This window comes from Glandiceps talaboti, chromosome 16 (genome assembly GCF_964340395.1).
Source record: "Glandiceps talaboti chromosome 16, keGlaTala1.1, whole genome shotgun sequence".
NCBI classification, from domain to species: Eukaryota; Metazoa; Hemichordata; class Enteropneusta; family Spengelidae; genus Glandiceps; species Glandiceps talaboti.
Genome location: NC_135564.1, coordinates 10404039 through 10428268, shown reverse-complemented (window position 1 = coordinate 10428268; position 24230 = coordinate 10404039). Strand labels below are relative to the sequence as shown.

The 24230-nt window shown below is 34.1% G+C and overlaps 1 protein-coding gene across 2 annotated transcripts in view; it reads right to left on the bottom strand.

The window, feature by feature from the left end:
• LOC144447251 (LHFPL tetraspan subfamily member 2 protein-like) overlaps nucleotides 1–24230 on the bottom strand; it is a 46660-nt gene that overhangs the window by 6382 nt on the left and 16048 nt on the right. For both annotated transcript variants that reach the window (XM_078137165.1, XM_078137166.1), the window contains exon 2: nucleotides 19253–19956. In XM_078137165.1, coding sequence (XP_077993291.1) covers nucleotides 19253–19694 — 442 coding nt within the window. In that variant the 5' untranslated portion in view covers nucleotides 19695–19956. The remainder of the gene's footprint in view (nucleotides 1–19252; nucleotides 19957–24230) is intronic.

Sequence of the window (24230 nt, the reverse complement as noted above, 5' to 3'; positions counted from 1 at the left end):
GTTAAGAATAGCTGAAATAGTGTACTAGCATTAGTTCTTCAACTTTCAAGACTAAAGGTAGGCTTAAAGGGACAAATACCAAATTTCACATACACATCAAAAATAAATTTTATAACAATATACAGTCTATTTTAATTTATAATTATGATCAATAAACTAAACTAGTATACAATTTTGACAGAGAACAACAAAATAAAATCATTGAATGAAAATATGGAAAAATTGTCTGCCAGTAATTGCTAGCGAGGTATAAATAGTTCTTTCAATTATTAGACTGTATGTTGACATTTGATGTAATCTAACACTTTAATACGTATGTATTTTTACATTTTACATACTTGTTGAACATGACCAGTATGTAATTATTGTAGGCAAGTGTCAGTATTGTTGGAAATTATAACCAAATGAATAAATTGCATATTGATGTCACTTAGAGTGAACAAGAATTCAAATTTCTTCAAAGTACCCCTTTGGCAGCCTTCAGGTACCAGAATAATTATTGTCATTTTGAGAAACAATTTGCAGATAAGAAATTGCAGCACAACCACTGTAGTCACTTGTTCAATTACAGCTAAAATGATATAGGCTTGGGTATGTCACTCATGTAACATGACATTTAATACACACACACCCTCAGACAACTTCTAATGTAAAAGAAACCATGACATAGGTGCCGGGCCGGCCGTGTACAGTGAGGATGTAAAAGTAGTCAAGTTGAAATGTTGATTATCAGTTACAAAATAAATACTTGCAGCCATTAAAATCATCAAATCCATGTGTAATGTTTTCATTTTTGGAAGCCTATTTTTACTGCACTGTGAAAGAATAGCAATGCTTATCAGTGTTCAATGTGATTGGGCAAAGGATCCTTCTGTGTTTATTGTGTCTCTGTTATTGTTAGTCTAGAGTTGAAATATGTCTAGCTCTGTGTCAAAAAAACGTAATGATTGACCCATGAGTGAAACACCAAGCCTACACCATTTTAGCTATACAAAATTATGGGAAACTTTTGTCGGGAAAACATCGACAAATAACAGAAAATGGTTGATATTCAGGGCTTGAAATAATCAGTAGTCCGGGCCGGGAGTCCAGGGTTACATGTAGGCTACCATATTCATAAAGTGTTGTCTGTTTTATAGCCCCATGGAAATGAATAGAAACCTGCAGCTGAATCTTTACTTGGTACAAGATGTGGAAGTTAAATTTGAGCACCAATGTGATTGTAGAGGTTACCATGGAAATTACAAACTAGAGTTACAAGAAAATCTTCATATGCCAGCTGCTATTTACAAATTGACAAGATAATTTACTATCTTTCTTATTTTCAGAATCTTATGCAACTTTACAGTTTATTGTATATTGGCTTGTCTTGTGACCTTTAACCTTTAAGGAGAAACCAAATCTCTGGAGAATTGTACAAATTGTGAGATATAATGGCTACATGAATTAATGTTTATTTAATATGAGAATGAAGATTTCAGATTGATGGGTTGATAGGAGAGTTTAACACGTCTGACCTAAAAACAGGCTTTCTTTTGAAGATTTGATTTGCCGCTTTCATTGTAGAAATATACATTTCATTACTGTCCCTGAATCATCAATTTGTTTGACTGTCAATCATTCAAGTCTTGCACTTTCCTTGTTTAAGACTCATACGAGGAAGAAAGGGTTGGTACATTAAAGCTTGTATGTGAAGATTGTATTGGAATGGATGAAGGGTGGATGGATGGACAGATGGACGGATGGATGGATGGATGGAGGGGGGGAGGGAGGGTGTGGGTGGGTGGGTGGATGGATGGATGGATAGATAGATGGATGGATGGATGAATGGGTGGATGGAATGGATGGATGGATGGATGGATGGACAGACGGATGGGTGGGTGGGTTAGTGGGTGGGTGGATGGATGGATAGATGGATGTATATATTGATGGCTGGATATATGTATGGATGGATGTGTATGTAAGTATGGATAGATGGATGTATTTATGGATGGGTGGATGGATAGATGTATGGGTGGATGGATGGATGGATGGATGGATGGATGGATGGATGGATAGATGGATGTATTTATGGATGGGTGGATGGATGTATGGGTGGATGGATGGATGGATGGGGAAGGAGGAAGGATAAGAGTGATGGAAGGGATGGGTAGATAGAAATAAGAAGAAATAAACTGAGTCAGAATCAAAGACTAAAAGGGATAAATGACTGATGGCAGGGAATGGTTGGATAACGACATGCATGGAGGAAGAGAAGGAAAACGATATAGACAGGAAACTTTGGAGATGACTAAATATGTAGGAAGATAGAGATAGAGATATATACTGTATATTGATGAAAGGATGCATGAATGAATAGTAGTGATATAATTATAATATTGGATGACTTGACATTTACACACCCATCAATTACAATGAAATCTTAAAAATAATCCTCATATCCATCACACCTGTCAGTCAATACCAAATGAATCATACCTATAACGTGTTACATACTTGATCTATCTGGCCTCTAGGAACGTCATCTTTATGCTTGTTGGTCAATTCCACATAGCTGTTTTTTTTTCAATTTTCAAACTTACATTGAAACATTACAAGCAAAAAGTACTGCAACAACCTATTATACATATATGTGTTATCAGAATATCTATGGATGCGTTACCTCGGAGAGTAGGATGGGTTTAGTTTATAGCCATGAAACATTTCATAATTTATCAGCGTTTATCAAAATGGACTAACTACAATGTAACATTGCCTCTAGGCTTATAATATCACCAAGAATTAATACTTCAATGAATCTGGTATTTATTAATGGCTATAATTTCAACCCTAGAGGATATGAGTTTATGAGGGGTTTTTTTGAGAAAATAGGCTTCATGAACTTTAGACTTGCTAATAATTGCCGACTATATTTGCAGTTATTTATCACACCACAACATAGGACACCATCAAAAGTCACATGATTGTTGCCATGGTAATGATGACACTTTCAATATGCAAAAACAAATGACATCAATTGTCACATGGTTGTTACCATGGTGACGATGACCTAAGACATGATCAATAGTACATCTTGAAAAGCTGTGTGTCAATAATTTATGGTGTGAACTACATTTTGTATTTCCTTGATTTGCGCAATTCATGCCATCTGAACAAACTTGATTGAAATATTGAAGCATCTACATTAAATATTGATTGGAAAAGCAATTAATTTTTTAAATAACATATAGTGTGTAACTTGCATGTACTACATGTTTTGTTTAGACTTATCAAGTTTTTAGACTGAAGTGAAATGTTCCAGTCCCAACATTCCAATTATAGAGTACAAATTTCACACTGGATTAAGTACTTAAAGACTCAATTAGTGTCAAATATTTTCTTATCTCTTGCCTACAACTTACAAAATTGTATTTTACACTCAAGTCATCTATTTGTTTACTACTCCTTGTCAAAGTGCACTTTCTTTTACTTTCTTTCTCCAGCTGTGGGAAGTCAAAATTCAAAATTTCATTTTACAGACAATTTTTTGACATTAGAGCAATATGTACTGGACATGCAAGCCACAATAGTGTAACAGTATATGGTACAAGACATTCAAACCACATACGCACACAGATGTATGTGACACTCAAACCAAATATTAAGCATATACATGTAGTGTTGGACATGCAAACCATATGCAGGGTACTGGAAACTCAAACCACATATTTTAGCATGTACCGTAGTGTTGGACACTTGAACCACATACCGAGTACTGGAAACTCAAACCACATATTTTAGCATGTACCATAGTGTTGGACACTTGAACCACATACAGAGTACTGGACACTCAAACCACATACGATATTAAGCATGTAGTGTTGAACACTTGAACCACACACAGCATACTGGACACTCAAACCACATATACATGTAAAAGCATATAGTGTTGGACACTTGAACCACATAGAACATACTGGACACTCCAACCACATATAAAAGCATGTAGTGTTGGACACTTGAACCACACAAAGCGTACTGGACAATCAAACCACATATAAAAGCATGTAGTGTTGGACACTTGAACCGCAGAGCATACTGGACAGTGGACACTCAAACCACGTACATGTACAGAGTACTAGACACTCAAAACACACGAACACATAGTGTTGGACACTTAGATCCCATTTTAAAGCTGCACTGTAGCTGCTACTATACTGGTTTTTAAAAACTTTTTTTAGATATATGAAATACTTATAAGTAACATTGTACACCCTGAACAGTATTGAATCACCTTTGAGTAAACATAGTGCGGTGCACTATATCCGACTGATTTCTGGTCCACACCCAAAAATCAGTGCCCACTATGAACCACAATTCCAATTTAATTATTATCATACTTACTTATTGATAAAACAGAGCTATAATTTATAACTTTATCAAATATCTAAATATTGGTATTTTAACAATTTTGGGTGAATACACTGTTGGTTGTCTGAGAAAAAAATAATATTCCAGTTACAGCTAAAAATTAGAGCCCAAAACCAGATATTGTCTACCTCTTCAAGCTTTGCTTACATGCATGTGGAGCTGAAAACTACAGAATGACGTAAACTAATCTCTTTCAGCTTTTGAAAAGTTGAAACCATTTAAGTTTCAATGAAGAATATTGTTTGTATAAACCCCATACAACCCGGGATGTTATTCCATACTTTAAATGGTGTAAGTTTACAAAGGGCACAGTTCCAGGTTTCTGAATATGAAGAATCCGGCTCATTTCACCACAAAAGTATGTGTAATTACTAGCAGGGGGCTGTCAAGTGTCTCAATCTTTCTCACATTACAAAGTGATCAGACCGCAAACATTTATGAAACCAGTGACAGAGGTACAGAACAAGGCGGCCATGCCTCTTGAGCACGAAGGTATTTGGTCCAATGAAAAAGCAAATAACAACTTCTCTTGAGAACTGCTTTTCACCAACTGTCGTTCACTGGTGAGCAAAGATTCAAAAAATTGTTCATCAGCATGACTACAAATGAAGATTTATCCTATTTTTTTTTTGAGTAGATGACTGTTTAAAAATCAAATTCTAAATAGTGGTCGTCTCCTATTTTACATAATTAATGTACTCTGCACATCAGCAGTAGAAGATGGGGGCTATTACTAATATGTTGCTCCTGACAACTGATCAATATGACCTGATTTATGTGAGAGTGCAGGTGTATATGTAAAAATAAGAGATGTCAGGATGCAGTACATTGTACAATGAATTAATCATCAAGTTATCAGCACAAAAAGAGCCATGGTATGAATGGTTCACATGTCCTGTCATACACTCTTTTACTTGACAATGTACAAGACTTTATATTACTGTCAGTATAAGTTACTTCCGATAAATTAGCAGAATACAAAAACAACTGACATTCTATACTTTTAATAACAACATAATACTCTCTCACAGTGTAGTTCTGGGATGTTTTTAAGTCACTAAAAGAGATATCTCATATCTATGGCATCTATGGGTGTCATTACGACATGACCACAAATGACATGACCACCTAGGTTATATACACCAGTAGTGCCCTGTAAGATAATTTGACGCGCCGCTGATCAGTCACGCACACAATTTCTAGTGATGCACCAAAATTTTGTGTTCCCTTATCTCTTACTATAATGTGGTGATTCACAAGAAATACCAGTTTTTCTCATTTTGATTCACAACAACGAAATTTGGCTATCATTAGAAGGCACACAAGCTATATACATGTATATATATGGAATACACATTAACACTGTCAGAAGTCAACTCTAAACCACGCCCCCATAATTTGTAAGTTTAATGACATCCTAACTGTGGTCAGCTAATTATATCACTAATTAAATGACATTAAATGAATTTAAATAGTTATTTACATCCAAGGGAGAGATAAACCCATTACACTTTGTGTTAATTATAGTCTACACCAGTATAGCAAAGTGCAGTACAACAGTTCCGTAATGGCTTACCTAAACAGGTTTCCATGGTAACATTACTACATGGAAATGCAACAAATCATATGAACATGCAATTCATGTTCACAAATTTATTGCTGAATTTTAGCTTCACTGCTATATTCAAAGCATCATGATTGTGAAGTAATTTTGCCTGTCTGTGTGTGAATTATTTGTTTCATCAAATCTTACATTGTGAACAGAAACTGTGTAAATTTAAATATACAAGCTCAGAGAACTTTACCCCAAAAATTTATCAAGTTGCTCAGTTTTTCTAAATGTTAAATTTCATTACAATTGGAATGAAATGTACACTTCAAAGGATTACCTTTAGAAAATATTTACAAATATATACACGTTTTTCAACATTTGTGAAGTAGTTATTTGAGTATATAACGACGTTGTAGTGTTGGTTATATGATATATTGGTTATACAGACAATCTAGTGTAGTGAAACACATAGATGAAGAAGCAAAGTAGACACGCTGTAATCGGAGACATTTTACAAAACGCCATTAAAAAGCTATCAGACTTGGGTATTGTGAAGTCCTGTAGTGTTTTTAGTGTGAGAAAACTCACAGTTCCAGCAGACGACTATTTATGTTAAAATACCGCAGCACAACAAGCGTTGCATATTACAGAAAGAAAACCGCTGACTGAAACGTGATTGAAATCCGTTCATACTGTTAAGTTTATTGACTCACCCATGGGACAATTTTCGTCAATCGTACCATGCATATCTGTATTCACAAATTTGTCCAATATTCTTTATTTCGTAGGGTTTTGCATATTTTACCGAATTGAATTTTGGAGACACAAGAATAACCAATCTCTTGAGAAACGCAGCAATTCAGCTCATTTGCACTTCAAAAGAATTTTCTCTTTTCACTGTGTAGAGGTAATTTTGTACGGTAATCATCATACCAACGTTGCAATGAAATGCTCAATTTCATTCGAGTGGTCGACTATCAAAATACACACTTCAACTAAACTTAATACGCCCATCTTTGTGTTGAACTTGTAAATCTGTATTGACTTGACCCACAGGCTGCCAACTGAGCTAACATTCATCACGATTTCTTGTTTACCCTGACATGTTATTTTAGGTTTTTTTTGTGAATTTAGCTGTAAGGAGGACTTTTTTCAATTTTTTGTGTCACATCATATGTGATTCCAACAGAATAAGTAGGTCAATTGAATGACAATTTTTGTTATTTGGTTTGTGAATATTCCCATCAGGAATGTTTCTCTAGATTTTGTGTCTTATACAAAACAAATATCTGGTGAGTCATGAAAGGCAAAAAAAATAGGATTATCTCTGATATACACATGTATATTTTCTTTGGAATTGTACTTATGAAATAATTATGTAAAGATTCCATAGCATTGAAAAAATATTTGGACACGATACAGAGAGATTTGAATATATATATATAGTTGATTTAATATCACTTTACAATCTAATTCTCAATTCTTTTCTCTGTCTCTGTCCTTCCCTCCATCCCTTCCCTCTCTCTCCGATCCTCTCTGTAGAATGTCTCTCTCTCTGTGTCTGTCTGTTTGATTGTGTAGATCTCTCTCCCTTTCTTTCTCTTTCCCTTTTCGTGTCTCTCTCCATTGTCTGTCTGTCTGTCTGTCTGTCTGTCTGTCTGTCTGTCTGTCTGTCTGTCTGTGTCTCTCTCTCTCCCTCCCTCCCTCTTTCTCATTAAACATATCATCCAGCTAATATCAATGGGTTTTCCTCCAGCACTTATCCAGTACACCAAAAATATCACTGATTAAATTAAAGTCCATAATTGAGTTTAACAAAAAACAGAAAATAGCAGTGCAATTCATTTGTTCTTTTTTTTTCCTAAAGCTATTACAATTTACGAAATCAATCTGCCAAAACTATTTTGCTAAACCAGAGTGATAATATAAATACACTTTCACTAATGCATCAAATTATCATTTATGCATTATTCACCTAAATCATATTATCTTGGGAAGTTTTATCAAATTTCTGTTTTTCCTGGAGTGCAATATTTCCATTTCAATCTTTACAAGTTGACATTGTTGTGACCTGGAATGGCTATAACTATAAACTAAAATCATTTTCCGATGAAAAATACGAACTACAATTCTTAGCCAAATTTATGGGCTCATTGAAAAGAAATTACGTGAAAATTACACATGAACTAAATATCTTTTGAATTATGATGAGTATCGCGATAATCACAGTAAAATTTTGAAGGCAATATAAATTACAAAGTGTAAAGCAACATTTTGTCCTAATGAGTGTCAGCGTTTTTGAAAGTCATTAATAGTAGTCACTTTTGGTTAAAGGGGCACAAGCTGAGTTAAATTTTCAACATTTTGGGATGTCATTTTTTGCTGTATTTTTAAAAGATATACTCACAGTATTCTGCTAAGGCCTAAAAAAATAATTGTTTGGTTCCGGTTACCCAACCCCACCTAGTTTTTCACTGCCGACCCTAAACATATCTTGTTATGTTTTCAAGAAAAAAATAATAAAATTGCAAAAATTGTGATATCTTACAAGAAATAATGGAAGCTGAAACTGATATCAACCTGAAAAGACAATATAAAACTATTCTTCCAATCTGTAATGGCTTTACATCTGATAGGAAGAAATAAAAAACACAGAGACCATTTAGAAAACAATGGAAAACCTGAACTAGACACTCACACATGAAAAAATATATAACAAAATAAAATAAAAAATCTACCTACCACACCTATTCTAAAATTGAGCGTAATAGGAACCACAAATTTTTTTCATTAGGCCTAACTAAAGCATACTTACCCATCACTTGCAATGGACTGAACCAAATCTGACATTAAAATAAAAGATCCGATGATGTAATTTATGGTACATACTAAAAATGTTGTGAAATTTCTATCATGTAATCAACTGTTCTAACCATGCTAGAAGACTATTGGGATGCAATACAAGGCATGCGATAATGTTAACATTATACTAGAAGAGTTTAATTGAAATTTTATACAAGTATTTTCACTCGTGTAAAAAGTTTGTAGATTCAGCCTGTGCCCCTTTAAGGTATACTAACTATATATACAGATAGGTACAATCTACAAGTTCCCTATATGTTTTCTACTGAGTTTCCCAATTGGAAACAAGTTATGCAAATCCATGTAAATTTTACCTGCTTAACCCCTCCCTGTCTGTTGTTATCGAGATTCCAAAATCCTTGGTAATTCCAATTTTACGTATTTTTTCTTTTTGAATAAATTTAATAAAATTACTGTCAAGTAAGCACTGCAAGTCAGTTACATGTAAGTTGAAGTTGCCTCCTAGGAGAATACACCACAGATTGTCAGCAAGAAGGCTGGGAGGGAAACACTTAGAAAGCTTTCAAGTGCAATACTGGACTTGATTTAATATTGGCTTCGAAATCTGATTAATTTCCTGTCAGTTGAAACGAGGCCAAGTTCAACAAAAGGACAGCCGATAAATTTTTCCACTTGACAAAATTGTCCTTGGTTGCCATAAACAGCAAATCAAAAACTCTCTTCAAAAAATCATTCCGATTATTATAAATTACCCTAAAAACCTAATTTTTATCAAAATTTGAAACTAAAATTAAAATTTCAAGAACATAGGGATATTAAATATTCTGTCGTAATACGATTTTCAATTTACGAATGTAAATAGTCAGTTTGTCACATCGCTTGCTAGAAACCTTGCTACCATTTCTCATTATCGCAGATAATTCTCCTAATTCTCAGTAAATTTTCTATTTTCATTGCAATTATCAACCTGTCATAACTTTCTGATGATGTGACCTATAGAAAATACATTCTAACCTTTCATATTAATTGGAGGAAAGTAATCTCCGCTTGCAATCAAACTTTGACCTTTTGACCTCAATCAGGTGAAGATCATACTTTATCATTTAGTGATCTCTCATTTATTAGAGAATTTATTAAATCAAAATTTGACAGCAAAGTGGTAGGTTTGTCATTTTTTTATTGAAAATTAACGAACTCACTTCGATCTATTTCAGAAAGTACGTCAAATGGAGAGTAGTCGTACCGCGAAATGCACTTTAGTCAAAATATGACACGGCTGATGAATGAATTGCAACGGTTTGATGAATTGTCAATTTGGATAGAAGCTTTTCAATCCTGTTGCTATGGTAACATGAATATTTCAAGAACCTGTGGAATTGGTACATATACATGTATATTAAATGAATGCGTTATAAAAATTTGACGTCAACGACTTTGTACGGATGAAAAATTTATACAGAGGAGCTCGCACAGAATATTAAATATTGGTAACATTTGAAAACTTGTTTTCAGAGATATAGTTCGTTATTTCTTTGTGACACTTGATGTTAATAACTTTTCAGATAAGGGGCACACCAAATATATCAGAGATAAGAAATAATGAAAAAAAATTACTTTTTGAAATATTGTTTTACCCCGGACCGAATTTTGGTCATATTCTTTAAACACTTATTGGGTATATCAATAAAATTCATATTGTACAAGTGGATGTTATCGGCACAAATAAAGATTCTCAAAAATGATGAAATTTGGAGATAGATCTAGATTCTCCTTGTGCTATCCTGTTCAAACTTATTTATTGAATAAAATGAAACATCTGTGAACTGAACTGTACACGGTAGTGGGACAGAATGCAATAGCAAACAACTTTATAATTAGAACGGCAAAAATTCACCCCAACAGCCAAAATAACTGTAAATGAATGGATTAATTTATTAATTCCCCCCTTGATCCAATATTTAGTTTCATAATTTCTCATATATGTCTATACTTAACTCAGATGTTGGGGGATGGTTTTATCTCAATCTTATCTTTTGAATGTTATCTTATCTCATATGGTCTTATCTTCTATCTTATCCCTTTAATCGATCGCTGACCTCATATGACCTCTTCATATCAGGGGGTCGTCCTCCATATAATTTGCACTGTACTTATTATTGTCTATTGCAGCATTTGAACAGAAAATGCTGCATATACATCACCAGTAATGTATATTAGACGTCTATGTTATCATTTCTGAGGTAGCAAAGTATACATTTAAGATAAGCAAAAGAATTTTTCAAAATTTAAAAACTTAAAGCATGTTCAGAGTTAATAGGTTTCATTTTAATACCCATACATGTACCCCAATATTTTTCCTTACAGCCAGTCTCCACCAACACATACATACACACACACACACACACCAGTATATAATACACCCATACATACATACATATATACATACATACATACATACATACATACACACATACACACACATACATACATACATACATACATACATACATACATACATACATACACACATACACACACATACATACATACATACATACATACATACATACATACATACATACACACATACACATACATACATACATACATACATACATACATACATACATACATACGATACATACATACATACATACATACATACACACATACACACACACACACACACACACACACACACACACACACACACACACACACACACACACATATATATATATACATATACACAAAATACAAGTGCTTACATTTCCTACATATATGTATTATGTATCTATATAGGAACTAAATGGTAAACTTATCATAGGTAGTAGAAGTTTGTGTAGAACATTGTTTCTAAATTTAGCAACAAATGAAACAAAGAAATCAATAAACTTACATGCTGATTATGATAATGTAAATTATAGCTACATCAGTATGAGACTAATGACACTTTAAATTAATAATTAGATATCGATTATAAAATCTTGTCCTCTTGTGTTTTAAATATAATTATGTAAATGATAGTATAATTAAACCATGTATAAAACTGAGTCTATATGTTCTAAAACCAATACCTGAATGCTAATCTGGTTGGAATTCCTCGACTGAATTCACATCAAAATGTTCTGATTTTTCAAATTTACTTTCGCTTGATAAATTCTGCGCAATCTTCTAATTTTACGTATTATGAGATCCTCAAATCTTAGCAAAAATGCTATGTACATGGACAGAAGAGTAGCTAAAACTGAACGTTTTTCTTTTTCTTTTTAATTTCAAATATTGTGACGTAACTGTATTTTCACTGGCATCATTTTTGTTCTTTTCACGATCAATTATTTGGGCGTAATTGTAAAACGCTTTGAGCATGGCATGGGAAAGCGCTATATAAGAACCCAACATTATTATTATTATTATTATTATTAAGTTTGGTTTATATGGATTGGGGGATAATTTTTGCTGCTTATTACTGTAAAAGTCACCTGTAGTATTCTGATAATACTGAAGTATATCTACTTTCCTTTCATGTTCCATAACTTGAACCTAGTATTCCGGCATAATAATACATAAACATTCAAAAGACATTCCGCCCTGTTCTCATTTGGAATTTTAAATTGGTTCAAACTTCAATCAAAATTGGTTCTCTTCTCCCTGCATGCCCTACAACGCATTTGAACCAATTTTATTGAATCGGATCGAAACCCAGGTGGTTTCGAACTGATTCAATGTAAATTGGTTTAGAACTGACATAATAGCAAAAGTGAATCAATTCAAATCCATTCCTCTGTTTTCTCTTGGGGACAGAAACTCAGGTTTCAGTTTGAACCAGTTTTAACCAGTATTAACCAGTTTTAACCAGTTTCATATTAATTCAAGTTGGGACAAGACTATATAATGAAGATCGAACACTTTGCATCAAAAAATAAAATTCAAACTCTATATAAACCCCATCAAAAGAGTCAAATTCTCCTTTCCCAGCCTGGGAAGACATGAAATGTCTTAGAATATAACGTGTACAGGTTCCACTATTACGTACACTTTCTTATTTATATGAAAATTGATTCCCTTGAAAGTGAAAATCTGGCATTAATTTCATTTGCTCTAGGTAATAGCTGAATCACTCTTTCTCTAGAATTCACTAGGTTATACTCTCCCAACTAACAAGTCTCGCATCTCTGACTCATTCTACCCGCTTACAGAACAAAGAGCGAATATTTAATGATAATCTTTGATTGTTCAATGTCTCATCTTTCACCTTTCTCTCTAAGACTTGTTCATATATCTAAAAAGTGCCGATCGACTCCAGACATTTAGTCGACACAATAATCTGTTATATAGTGCCAAAATATTTTACTAAACCCAAGAGATACATATCTACTGAATAATTTGAATTAATGGGAAGAATCATGTCATAATTATTCCTCAATTATCTTACAGATAAAAGAGAATCATCCCACAGAGTCGTCATTGTAAATAAATTTGTCCCTTGAAACCATGGCAACCTATCCATCATTGATACATACTACCTTTTTGGTAATATTTCAAAAACATTTCTTTTGAGTTTTGACGTAGTTTACAACCAACGTTATCAAAGCTTACATGACAAATTGAGCTGAATCGCTTCACTCTAAAAGATTACTCATATCTCCGGAAAATTATGTGAATTTTTTTTTTATCCTTTGTAAATTAGGTTGTTGAGGAATCATCATTCTTTGTAAAAATGCATGATGGGAAATCCTGAAACTGACTATTTCACAGCAAAAGAATACTGGCAAGCTATACTGCAATGACACATTGGGATACCTGTATGCAAATGCATGCGAATATTCACTGATGTACACGAAATTATGTAAAAGCACAATATTTGACAAAATTTGTTGTTTCGGATTAAAAAATGTAATATTAACAGAACCCCCATGATGTGCGAGTGTCAGTAGTGTAGGTACTCAGGGTATTTGTGTTCTTATCTTGCAGTGTTTTCCATAGTTCACTTGTGAAAGTGTGGCTGCCATGAACAAGACAAAAATTCATACATGAAAAAAAAATATTTGTTATACATGTACAAGAACTGTCCTGATGATTTTTTGGTTATGGCTATAAAAAATATACAGTTGTAACAGAGTTAATCATATTCACATTCTCATTTGAAAAAAGCATCACTCAAATGCTCATTTACATACTATTTGCATACCATGACAATTAGCATATTATTTGCATATTGTGATGATGACATTGAAACCTGTAAAACTGGGCCATCCTGACACAATAATCTGATTCTAGTCTGAGTACATGTGAATGAAGTCAGACTGCGTGAAATGATGCAGACTGGATAGTTTCCAGACTAAATTCCAGACTGCAGTCACCATGGAGACCTCTCTGAACTTTAAAAGAAAGAAAAATTCCCATCCATCCCTAAAGTACGAATCAATTGTGTCTAAAGGGAAAATATACCAATCAACAACTTGGATGTAGACTCAGTACGTGTTCTGCATTATGTTGTATTAAGACCAATAACAGTTACCTCACTTTTTTTTTTTACAAATTGGGCACAAATGTATAATCTTTCATGTGCAACCAAACATCTGGAACACATTTTAAGATGTTCTACTAGATTTCAGACACTCACACCGAAAAAAAATAAAAAAAAAATTTCCGAAACAGGTAATAGAGACGAACTACAAGTTGATAAAATCTCCTTTCCAATGTCTACAATTACTGTATTATTACTAGGATTTGTCTGGGAAAGGACAAGCAACTTGGGTGATACTACTCTAAAAGCAGACAAATGCGTGTACTTTCCCCACCATCTTGAATTTGTAAATAAAATATCAGTGGGCTTTTCTGAAGTTTAATTTTAATAACACTTTAGCCTCACAGTTAAATGCAATATCTAGTTTAATATATATCAAAATGCTATCAAAAGTTCATCTACATCACAATTATGAACACTTTAATCAATACATCGAAATCCTGTTTTTCCCAACTGATAGTTTTTTTGTTTGCTTACATTGTATACTGCCACCCATCCTCCCTACTGGTAGAAAGAGTTTTAAAAAATAACAAATTGTTAACATTCAAAGCCACAAAAAAGTGAGGTCGTTTTAACACTTTGACCAAAACTTTCCTATATATGTTACACATGATTTTTAACATTTGAGAACGTTCAAAGCCACAAAAAAGTGCGATTGTTTTCATTTGGACAGAATTATAACTTTAAAAAAACACCAGCTGGTGAGTACATGCTACCCAATTCTATTACACAGGAACTAATTACACCATCCTTGTTTCAAAACACTACAGCTTGGAATTTCTCTGTTCAATGAACATTTGGTATAAATTTGTGAGAATTGAAGCAGATGTCATGGGCTGTTCACTGAACGATGATACCAATCTCCATGTTTTAAAACTACAGGAGCTAACGATATTCATAAACGAACTGATAACAGACATTTCAATTCGAGACAAATATCCCCCTGAAGCTTTGCTTTGCCAAAAAATAACCTGATGCTGACATAATTAACAAACGTCATCCATGTTTGATTGACCCCAGAAAATGTTCAAATTGTACCATAAATTATTTAAAAGAGACCCACAGCATGCATAAATGTCCATCATCAGTTTTAAGGGTTGATTATGGTCGATCTACTCTTTTCTTTTCATTTCCTGAAGTAGCATTTGGAGTTTAATTACAGGGCAATGTAAGTTTATTAACTTGTATAAAAGGTAGTTGTGGGATATAAGATGAAACATCTGCTTTCTATCAATAAAATGGCATAAATTGTCGTGTAAATCTAAAAGTGACAGTTATCTTTAATATCTTTCAAGCGAAGAACAGACAACAGCGGCTATAGTCTGGATGCCAACAAGGTTCCTAACTATATAAAACCATGTGAGTGTAAATCGTAACGATACCGTATCGGAACTAGACTGCAACAGCTAGGACATTAATAGCATGAGAATTCTACGTAACACGGACCATCACGGTGCACACACATTATTCTACTGTGAAAAAGAAGCTTGTCAACTTATTATTCAGATAGACACAAACTAAAACTATTGTTGTTTCATGTGGTAGTTTATAGAAGTGGGTGATAGCATTGTCTTTTTTTGTGTGTGAATACAATCACCCTGTAATCGAGATAGTCGGAAGAGTTGAACACAATTTCCCCAAGACACACACTGTAAGATCACGACAGTCATCAGAAACGCCACCCTACTGTGAGTACAATAAAGCTAACATCCATTCAATAGCTTATATCAACTTGTTGCAAGAACAGTTTTAGTTAGCTGAGAGCTTTGTTTCCACTGTTGTAGATGATACGACACTGAACCAGTACTGTTCATATTTTGAGTCAAAACTTTTACTATTAAATGTAGAAGTCAATTAATGTAAAAGAAAAAGTTTCAATTATTTTTTTAAGTGAAGAGTATAGACAATGAGACCTTAGATAAAAGACAACCCTGACAATTCTGAATAATACAATGAAAAAGTTATTAACGACCAAAAAAAATTGTTTTTCTTTATGAGTAATTGCCATGTGGTATTAAAGGGATAGGGACATCAAATTTTGTCATGCCAATGAAATTGTTGTGTCAGCCTTGCACCATTTAAAGAATTTGGCTTTTACACTAAACTTTGTAACTTAGAAGTAGGTATTATCGTAACTATGGCACAGATTCATGTAGTGTATTGTAGTGAATTTTGAAGTAAAGAGAACAATTTCAAGTGATGTAATAATTTTATCATTGACAAAATTCACATTGTTTTTAGTGTGGGTTTTAACCCAGCCTCACTACTATAGTAGCTGCTACTTACACCTGCATGCCCCAGTACCCAAAGACTGCACTGTCTTCTAGCATAAATCTTCAAGTCACTTTTTGTAGAGCCCATTTCATGTTAGTGTTCACTGACTCTGTATGATACAACCACACATAAACCTGCAAGACACTCATGCACTTTCTACACTCTAATGATTGCAATTTCTTGCTACATTTTGTCTACATGAAAAGAACCATTTTAAACATACTGCAACTAAACACAGACATGCAGGTGCCAATGTTTTGATGTCTGAATTTGTTGTCTGCATGGTGACACTTTAGTTCATTTCATTTAGACACAATGTAGCAAGAAACTGTAGTCATTCAATTTTGGTATCTTTGTGTAGCATATGCAGTTTCTAATATATGTAATAATTAAAAAAAAAAAAAAAAAATTTGTTTCTGTGTGGTTGTATCAAACAAGGTCAGTGAACACTAACTTGCAACACGCTGTAGAATCTTGCATGAGGTGACTGCACGATGCAGTATTTAAGAAAACCGTTATCCATACATGTACATAATGTTGTAATTTGGGCTTTGATTCCTCCATATAATCCCTGGTATGCTAAACATCCTATAAAACATTTAACATTCTCACAAAGTTTACCAAAACTGTTAAATTTCCTAAACTTAATGGGTGTAACTTGTAATCAAACTTTATGTTGCGGTCCTGTTTTTAAATTTTATTGAAAGACTTTTCTTTACTAGGTCGTCTATAAAACTAGGCCGACAAAACATTCAAAAAGTTTTAGAAGGACTTATTTGTTTCTGTTTTCATTTCTAAGGAGAACACGATCTGATTTCTTTTTTCTTTGTTTCATTGTCTGCAGGCCATATTGATATTCAGATCGTATGTCAGTTTAACATGTTGGTAAACAGATCATAACACAATACAGTTACTACTTAACACTAAGAAATTCTACAATGATCCGTCGTCCATCGTAACACACAATGGGTCGAAAAGTTCAAATCTGTTTATGTATTGAATAAGTTGCTATGCTACAATACGTTTGAGTTTTGTTACGTATCGCATAAACTTTTTTTGTATGTTTCACGTTCAACTTACAAGACTAATGGAGAGTATGCTTCAATAATCCAAGAATCAATTGCACAGTACAATATAAATAATTTGGAACGGTAAATTGGAAACGAATGTGATGTTTCAATCTGTCCACTATGAACCTTGATCACAATATGATTTAATTATTCAGCGTTAATGTTTACATGTATCTCTGAAATGGTGGAATAATATGTCCGTAAATTGATGGTAGTTGGTATCCTTAGTCCAGTGTTCATGATGGGTCTCTTCTCTGTCTGAGGTTCCAAAGTAATTATATTGTACTGTCCAACTTAGAGACTGTCTGAGAGCACATTAACAAACAAAAATTCTAGCTTTTACATGCAAGAGTGGCATTTTACTAAAACTCAAAATAGTTAAATTAAAGTCAATAACATGTTAATCCACCTCCAGGACTGTTACGAGATTATTTTTAACTTGAAAAAGTTACACCACCAAAATTTACCAATTTGAAAATAAAATGATATTCATTTTTTTAGTCAAGTACTATAGATCATTCATAAACATCTCTCTCATTTGGGTTGGGAAAGGAAAGGGTAGGTATATTTCCTTAAATTCTTATATTCAGTGGTGACTAAAGAAAATATGTGAATCCGTTGGAAGTATATTAATTGGTTTTGTTTGACCAAATTACCAACAGGTCAAGATCGTATATGTATTAACAATCCATACTCAAAGTCATTGAAAAAATTCTATTTTTCTGTTGAAATATTAGCAATATAGTATATCTTTGGTGAAATGGTGTACATTTTAAATTCTTGAATACTACTTCATTAGCTTGTAAAGGACATGGGAGAGGGTTACATTTAACTTGCATAAACTTTTTACCATCTGTGTATGTCAGTGTGTATGTGTGTGTGTGTGTGTGTGTGTGTGTGTGTGTGTGTGTGTGTGTGTGTGTGTGTGTGTGTGTGTGTTTTTGGATGGGGTCCTCGAGCTGAGCTCTAGAGATAAAGAGTCTGGGTTGTGTTGGAAAAACCTTGAGGATGTCTAGTGATTTATGATGTTCAAAGACAACGGTCAATATTCTCCAGATGTGCAAAAACAAGGACAGATTAAAAGATTTGTAATTTGTTGTCATGGTCAGTGTGATGGACAATCCTAGTCACGTGTGTTGCCATGGTTACTGTGATGGACAACAATGATCACATGAACAGATCGTAAGATTTGTAACTTAATTTGTTGCTGGAGGACATGTAGCTACTCAGTATGATATTACCACCGACGATATCAGCTAAGACTAATGATCGAGAAGCCAGATACGGCTGAACAAGACGTACCTTACAGTAAGACAGGTTATCAAATTCATAAAAGTCACATGGGTATAGATTGAAAGATGGGACAGTTTGATGGATATTTTCAATGTCTAAGATACACACTCGACTCAGAGATTGACTGACCTTGGCTAGCAGCAAATGATTCACTTTACAAATTATTGATTTGAAAAGAAATTGTCTGTTGAAATGAAACTTGGAATACAGAGGCTCAAAAATGACAATCGGTGTATGGAAAAATAATTGATGGATGAAATACAAGTCTTTTAACGAAAACTTCAAATTTGATCAACTCACCTGCAACTGCTTGTAGAAGTCCTGAAATTGTGAATATACTTTTCTTGCAAATGCTTCGTATGCAGCAACTAAATATGGCTGTAATAACCACCATACAAAGTAATGTGAATCCGAGTCCTATAAACACAACACTGGCCTTCCAATATCCACTCGGAAGTTCTGAAAAACTGTCGATATATGGAGCACAATTATCACTGAATTTTCCATATTCATGTAGTTTTGTACATCTGTTGTAGATACCGATAGACGGTACATAATATTCATCCGAGTCTGCATCGTCGTATATTACCGTCGTATCATCTGTTAAAGAATCTAGTCCAACTTTCCGCCTCGGTCCTACAAGCCACTGCGGCGTGATAATGGCAGCTGCCATTGCCAGCGCCGCAGCAATACTTAGAAGCGTCCATAGCAGTGAACGACAAGTTACTATAACGTAACACATGCTGCTAGTCTGTCTCTTTCCAAATGCAATTGGAAATTATAAAAAAAAATCTGCCCTGGCAGGAATTCTTAGGTGTTACAACCCTCTCTCTGTTGTACACTCCCTGGTAGTTTTCACAGTTCTTTTCTCCACCGACAAGATGATGTGTTCTGTAAAATGTTTTCTTCTGCTATGAGTAATCCTCACGTGCTGAGAACTCACTTGAACTTGCTTTGCTGTCTAGTCGTGTGTGGTCAATGATGTACAATAATTTATTCACTTCCTGCAGAAGAAAAGCAAAACAAGATATTTAAATTTCATGTTCAAACATATAAATAACAGTTTTGAAAGTTCAACAGTGTTTACCCAATGAGACCAATGAGCACTTGTCTGTTTAATAAGTCTGTTGCTATAGTAACAGTGTCCTCAGCACTTCCTGTCTTGTGCATCCCACTCAGTAGTAGAGTTCTTGTTCACTTCCTTTGTTTTTCTTGGCTTCAAGCACTTGATTTTTAGTTCTGGATTAAAAGCTTAGAAATTCTGTAACTGCCCAAAGGTATACACAACACATACCGTTTTCAAAACTTAATACCATTTTCAACTTTCAGTGGGGCAAAATGACAGATGGTGTACTTTTAGTAGATCCTTTGTTTGTAATCAGAGAGGTTGGATGGCCTGGGATCCAGACACACAAACTTCGCTGTGTTCTCAGATCACACACAGACATTGTACCCCTGAAAATCTCGTAACAAGTACTTCAGAAATCTAATGGTTTTTTCTTGAGTTTCATAGATTTTTGTAAAGCAACTTGGAAACAATACGCTGAGTTCACCAACTCACATAGTCTGGTTTCCAAATTGCCCTTTTGTAAATACAGTATGTTGAAGTACATGTACAGGTTCAAGGACATAACATGTGTAAACATGACATGAAGATCACATCAGAGAAATCACAGCATCCAGATTTATATTTGCATAAACATTTGCATAAACATTTGCATGAATATTATTTGCATAAATATTTGCATAAAAGTGGTCACTTTCAACAATAAATGCAGTTGTCGTCTAGGCAAATACTACTTAGGACCACGATAAGCCTTGAAATTTTTATTTTATGCACAAATATTTGCATAAGTAATTGGATAAAAGTGGTCGGTTACCCAATTACTTTCAATTTTTTAACAACTAATTTTTTTCTGTCCTTTAGGCACATAGGCAGTAGAAGAAGAACTCGTATTGAAATTTTTAGTGTACAAATATTTGCATAAATATTGAAATCAAAGTAGTCACGACTTTTTTCCATTTATACATTCTGGTACAGTAATCATCAATTTTTTTAGCAACCAATTCAATTAACCTCCAAGCAGATACACTTTTAGTCTACAGGCTATGAAGCTCAAGACACATCTCTCTCTTCAGAAGACATTCTCAAAGCAACTGATAGCCTCTAGGCTAATACACAGTATACACAATTGGGTAATTACCTGCCTTGAAAAATTTAATTTATAAATATTTACATAGAACTAAAAGCGGATGACATACTTTTCCATGTACATATATATGCCTTGAGCACAATGGATTCTTTACGCAACAACTTTATCTCTCCTTCAGGCATATATATGAAATATATACAGTTGGGTAATGATTTCTAATGTTTAGAATATAAAATATCCAATGAAAATTTACTGTCACATATAAATATAAGACATTGTAGCCTCGTTAAAATAAACCAGTTGGGGGACATAAAAACATCTTGTACTTTTAATGTCTCCCAAAGCATTTGAAAGACACAAGATGTTTATTAATATAGTGTACGACATGTCAAACTTATTAGCACTGCTGTACATTGTGTTGAAGGAAGTATGCCCGAGCTCTAAAACTGCTGTGAAATACCACTGACTGCCACACACAGCAATTTCTTGTGACGTCGCACCAAAACTTGTTCCTATTACTTTACTACGTGGTACTACTGACTCATAACCATGCCCTCTAACTTCTGAGCCAATTTGATGCACCACTGATGCGCAACAGTTTTCTGAGATCTTGTACATTACCGTTCCACATCCCACTTGTAATTGGGTGATTGCGTTTATACGGAAATCATAGGGAATGAATGCAGAAAATAAGAGTAACAGATTCAGTCAGTAGGAAAGTAATAGAGCTATCCCTGCATCAATGATCTCAATATCGGGTGAAGAGGTGATTTGATACCATGTGTAGCATTCATTATAGCTATGTGTTCCATTAAGTTGATCTGTTCCCATATTACTATCTGTGATTTCTAAGAAGAAAACCTACTTTTTTATCATTTTGACCAATGATAACATTTGTTTGCATTTATATGGCACATGAGCCTCAACATTGAGGAGAACATATGGGAATGATTGTGATATATTTTGCAACTGCTAAATGTATATAGTTTTGAACAATAACAAACAAACCAACAAACTACACTGTAGGTTCAAACACATTCTACAGTAAACAATACAGTTTCTGAACAATGTACAATTCAACTCTTGACACCTTGAACAAAGGGCATGTATAATTGCTTAGACTACTGTTTTCCTAAAGAAAATATCACATGAATCATGCTACTACAATTAACAAATGTATCAATTTATGCTCTAGACAATAAGATAACTTTCCATAGAGGGCCAATGTTTTCAAGTCAAAACGTTGTCATGTTCACACTCTAGACAAGGAAAACAACAATCTAAGAAATACTACACGGATTGGAATTTTAGATTTTGCTTGTGATTGGAAAGCAAAATCTGAAATCCCAGTCCGCATGGATTCCGGGCTACTCTTGATACATAAACCCATAATACTTACAACTCCAGCTGGGCTGATACACGTGTTACCACAGCACCACCAGTTACTGAATGTTCGTTTGACCCAAGCCCTGCAACCAGCGCAATAATTCTCACCACCCAACACTTCTATCAAGGACAAGGTTGACCCAGTTACGACCCATGGGTGACATTCAGTGCTCTGCTGGGTTCCACAACAAACAATCTGACCATGAAAACTTCCAAGGCATGGCATTCCATGTATATCACATCAGATTAACTTTTTCCACATGAATGGGCACAGAGAAAACAACAGCGAGCTAAACACACCGACATGAGACAACCACATTGTATATACAGTCAGTACTGAGATTAAAAGATTTAGAGTTTAAATTACAAGTATACATCTAGCAGGATGTTTTTTTTTTCTATTCTGTGACTGTTACGATTTATATAGTCCAGAGGCTTGGCTATCCGGTTCATCAAGTTGTTCACCAGAAAATCCGGTATGTTCAGATAACCAAGTCCATGGACTACGTTACAGAGTACTATGAGAACCGTATAAATCATCTGTTCACATGACTATATGAGCTGCAGAAAATAAAACCTATAATTTTTTCATATAAATATAACCTATTTTCAGATATATTTATTGTGCTTTGTTCTTTCTGAATGCTGACAATGTGATCGCTAAACTAAAGTGTAAATTGTAACGATACCATATAGGAACTACACTATATTTATTTTAAAGGGTCACAGTCTATTAAACTAAGACAAGCTGTTTTTTGGCTAAAAGTCAACATACCAACTTTACAGTAAAACCTATTTAAAGCTATCACATAGCCCAACTCATAAATTTGTCTTGGTGTCACTATCTCAAGAAGTTGGTACATGAACTCCATACCACGGTGGTGGTGTTGTGTAGAGATTGAGCTTCTTGAGATACATGTAGTAACATCAAGTTAGTCTGCTGGATTGGCTATCATGGTGAGAGATAGGCAGTGATTTTTATGTGCAAAACAGCTTATACATTGAGACGGAGGTGTTTTTTAATTAATTTTTTAGTAACTAATAAATTACATCATAATTTCATTTTTATATTACATCTGAATTTCTGGTGAGTTTTTTATCAGTTGCTACTACTACTTAATAGTATACGGAACTCAACTTGTCCAAATAGAAGACTTGTCATGGTCTTTCCATTTTTTAGAAGATGACAATAAATTAAAATGTCAGCAGTTTTATCTCTTTAATATCAAAATGACCACATCATGATAATAATGGCGATAAAATTAGATATTGGAAGATATGAACTTGATTGATCAAAAAACTTTTTTTCCCATGTTTGTACAGATGTTTACAATTCCAAATTATAATTTATAACACTTTGGGATGACACACTCCACTTAAAAGTCAAAGGCCTAAAAATTTGATCTGATTTAGTACATCTGGAAATGCCTTACCCTTTCACTTTTACTAACCCTACAACCATCACCCCCACCCTTCCATCCTGTCAGATTGTGGCTACAAAAATGTCAACAGTGTAGAGGTCAGGGGTCAATGGCCTGGAGTAACCCAAGGTTACTGTATCAACACATTATCGATCAATCAGTCCAGGGAGACTGCAATCATGTAAGTACCTGTGTAGATAGATTTGCATTTAGAACGTTTTCAATTCGATGAAGGTTTACAAATTTGTCAAACTGCACACACCCAACTGCTCTCATGGGAATTAAATGAAAATGATTTTTTTTCTTACTTTCAATGGC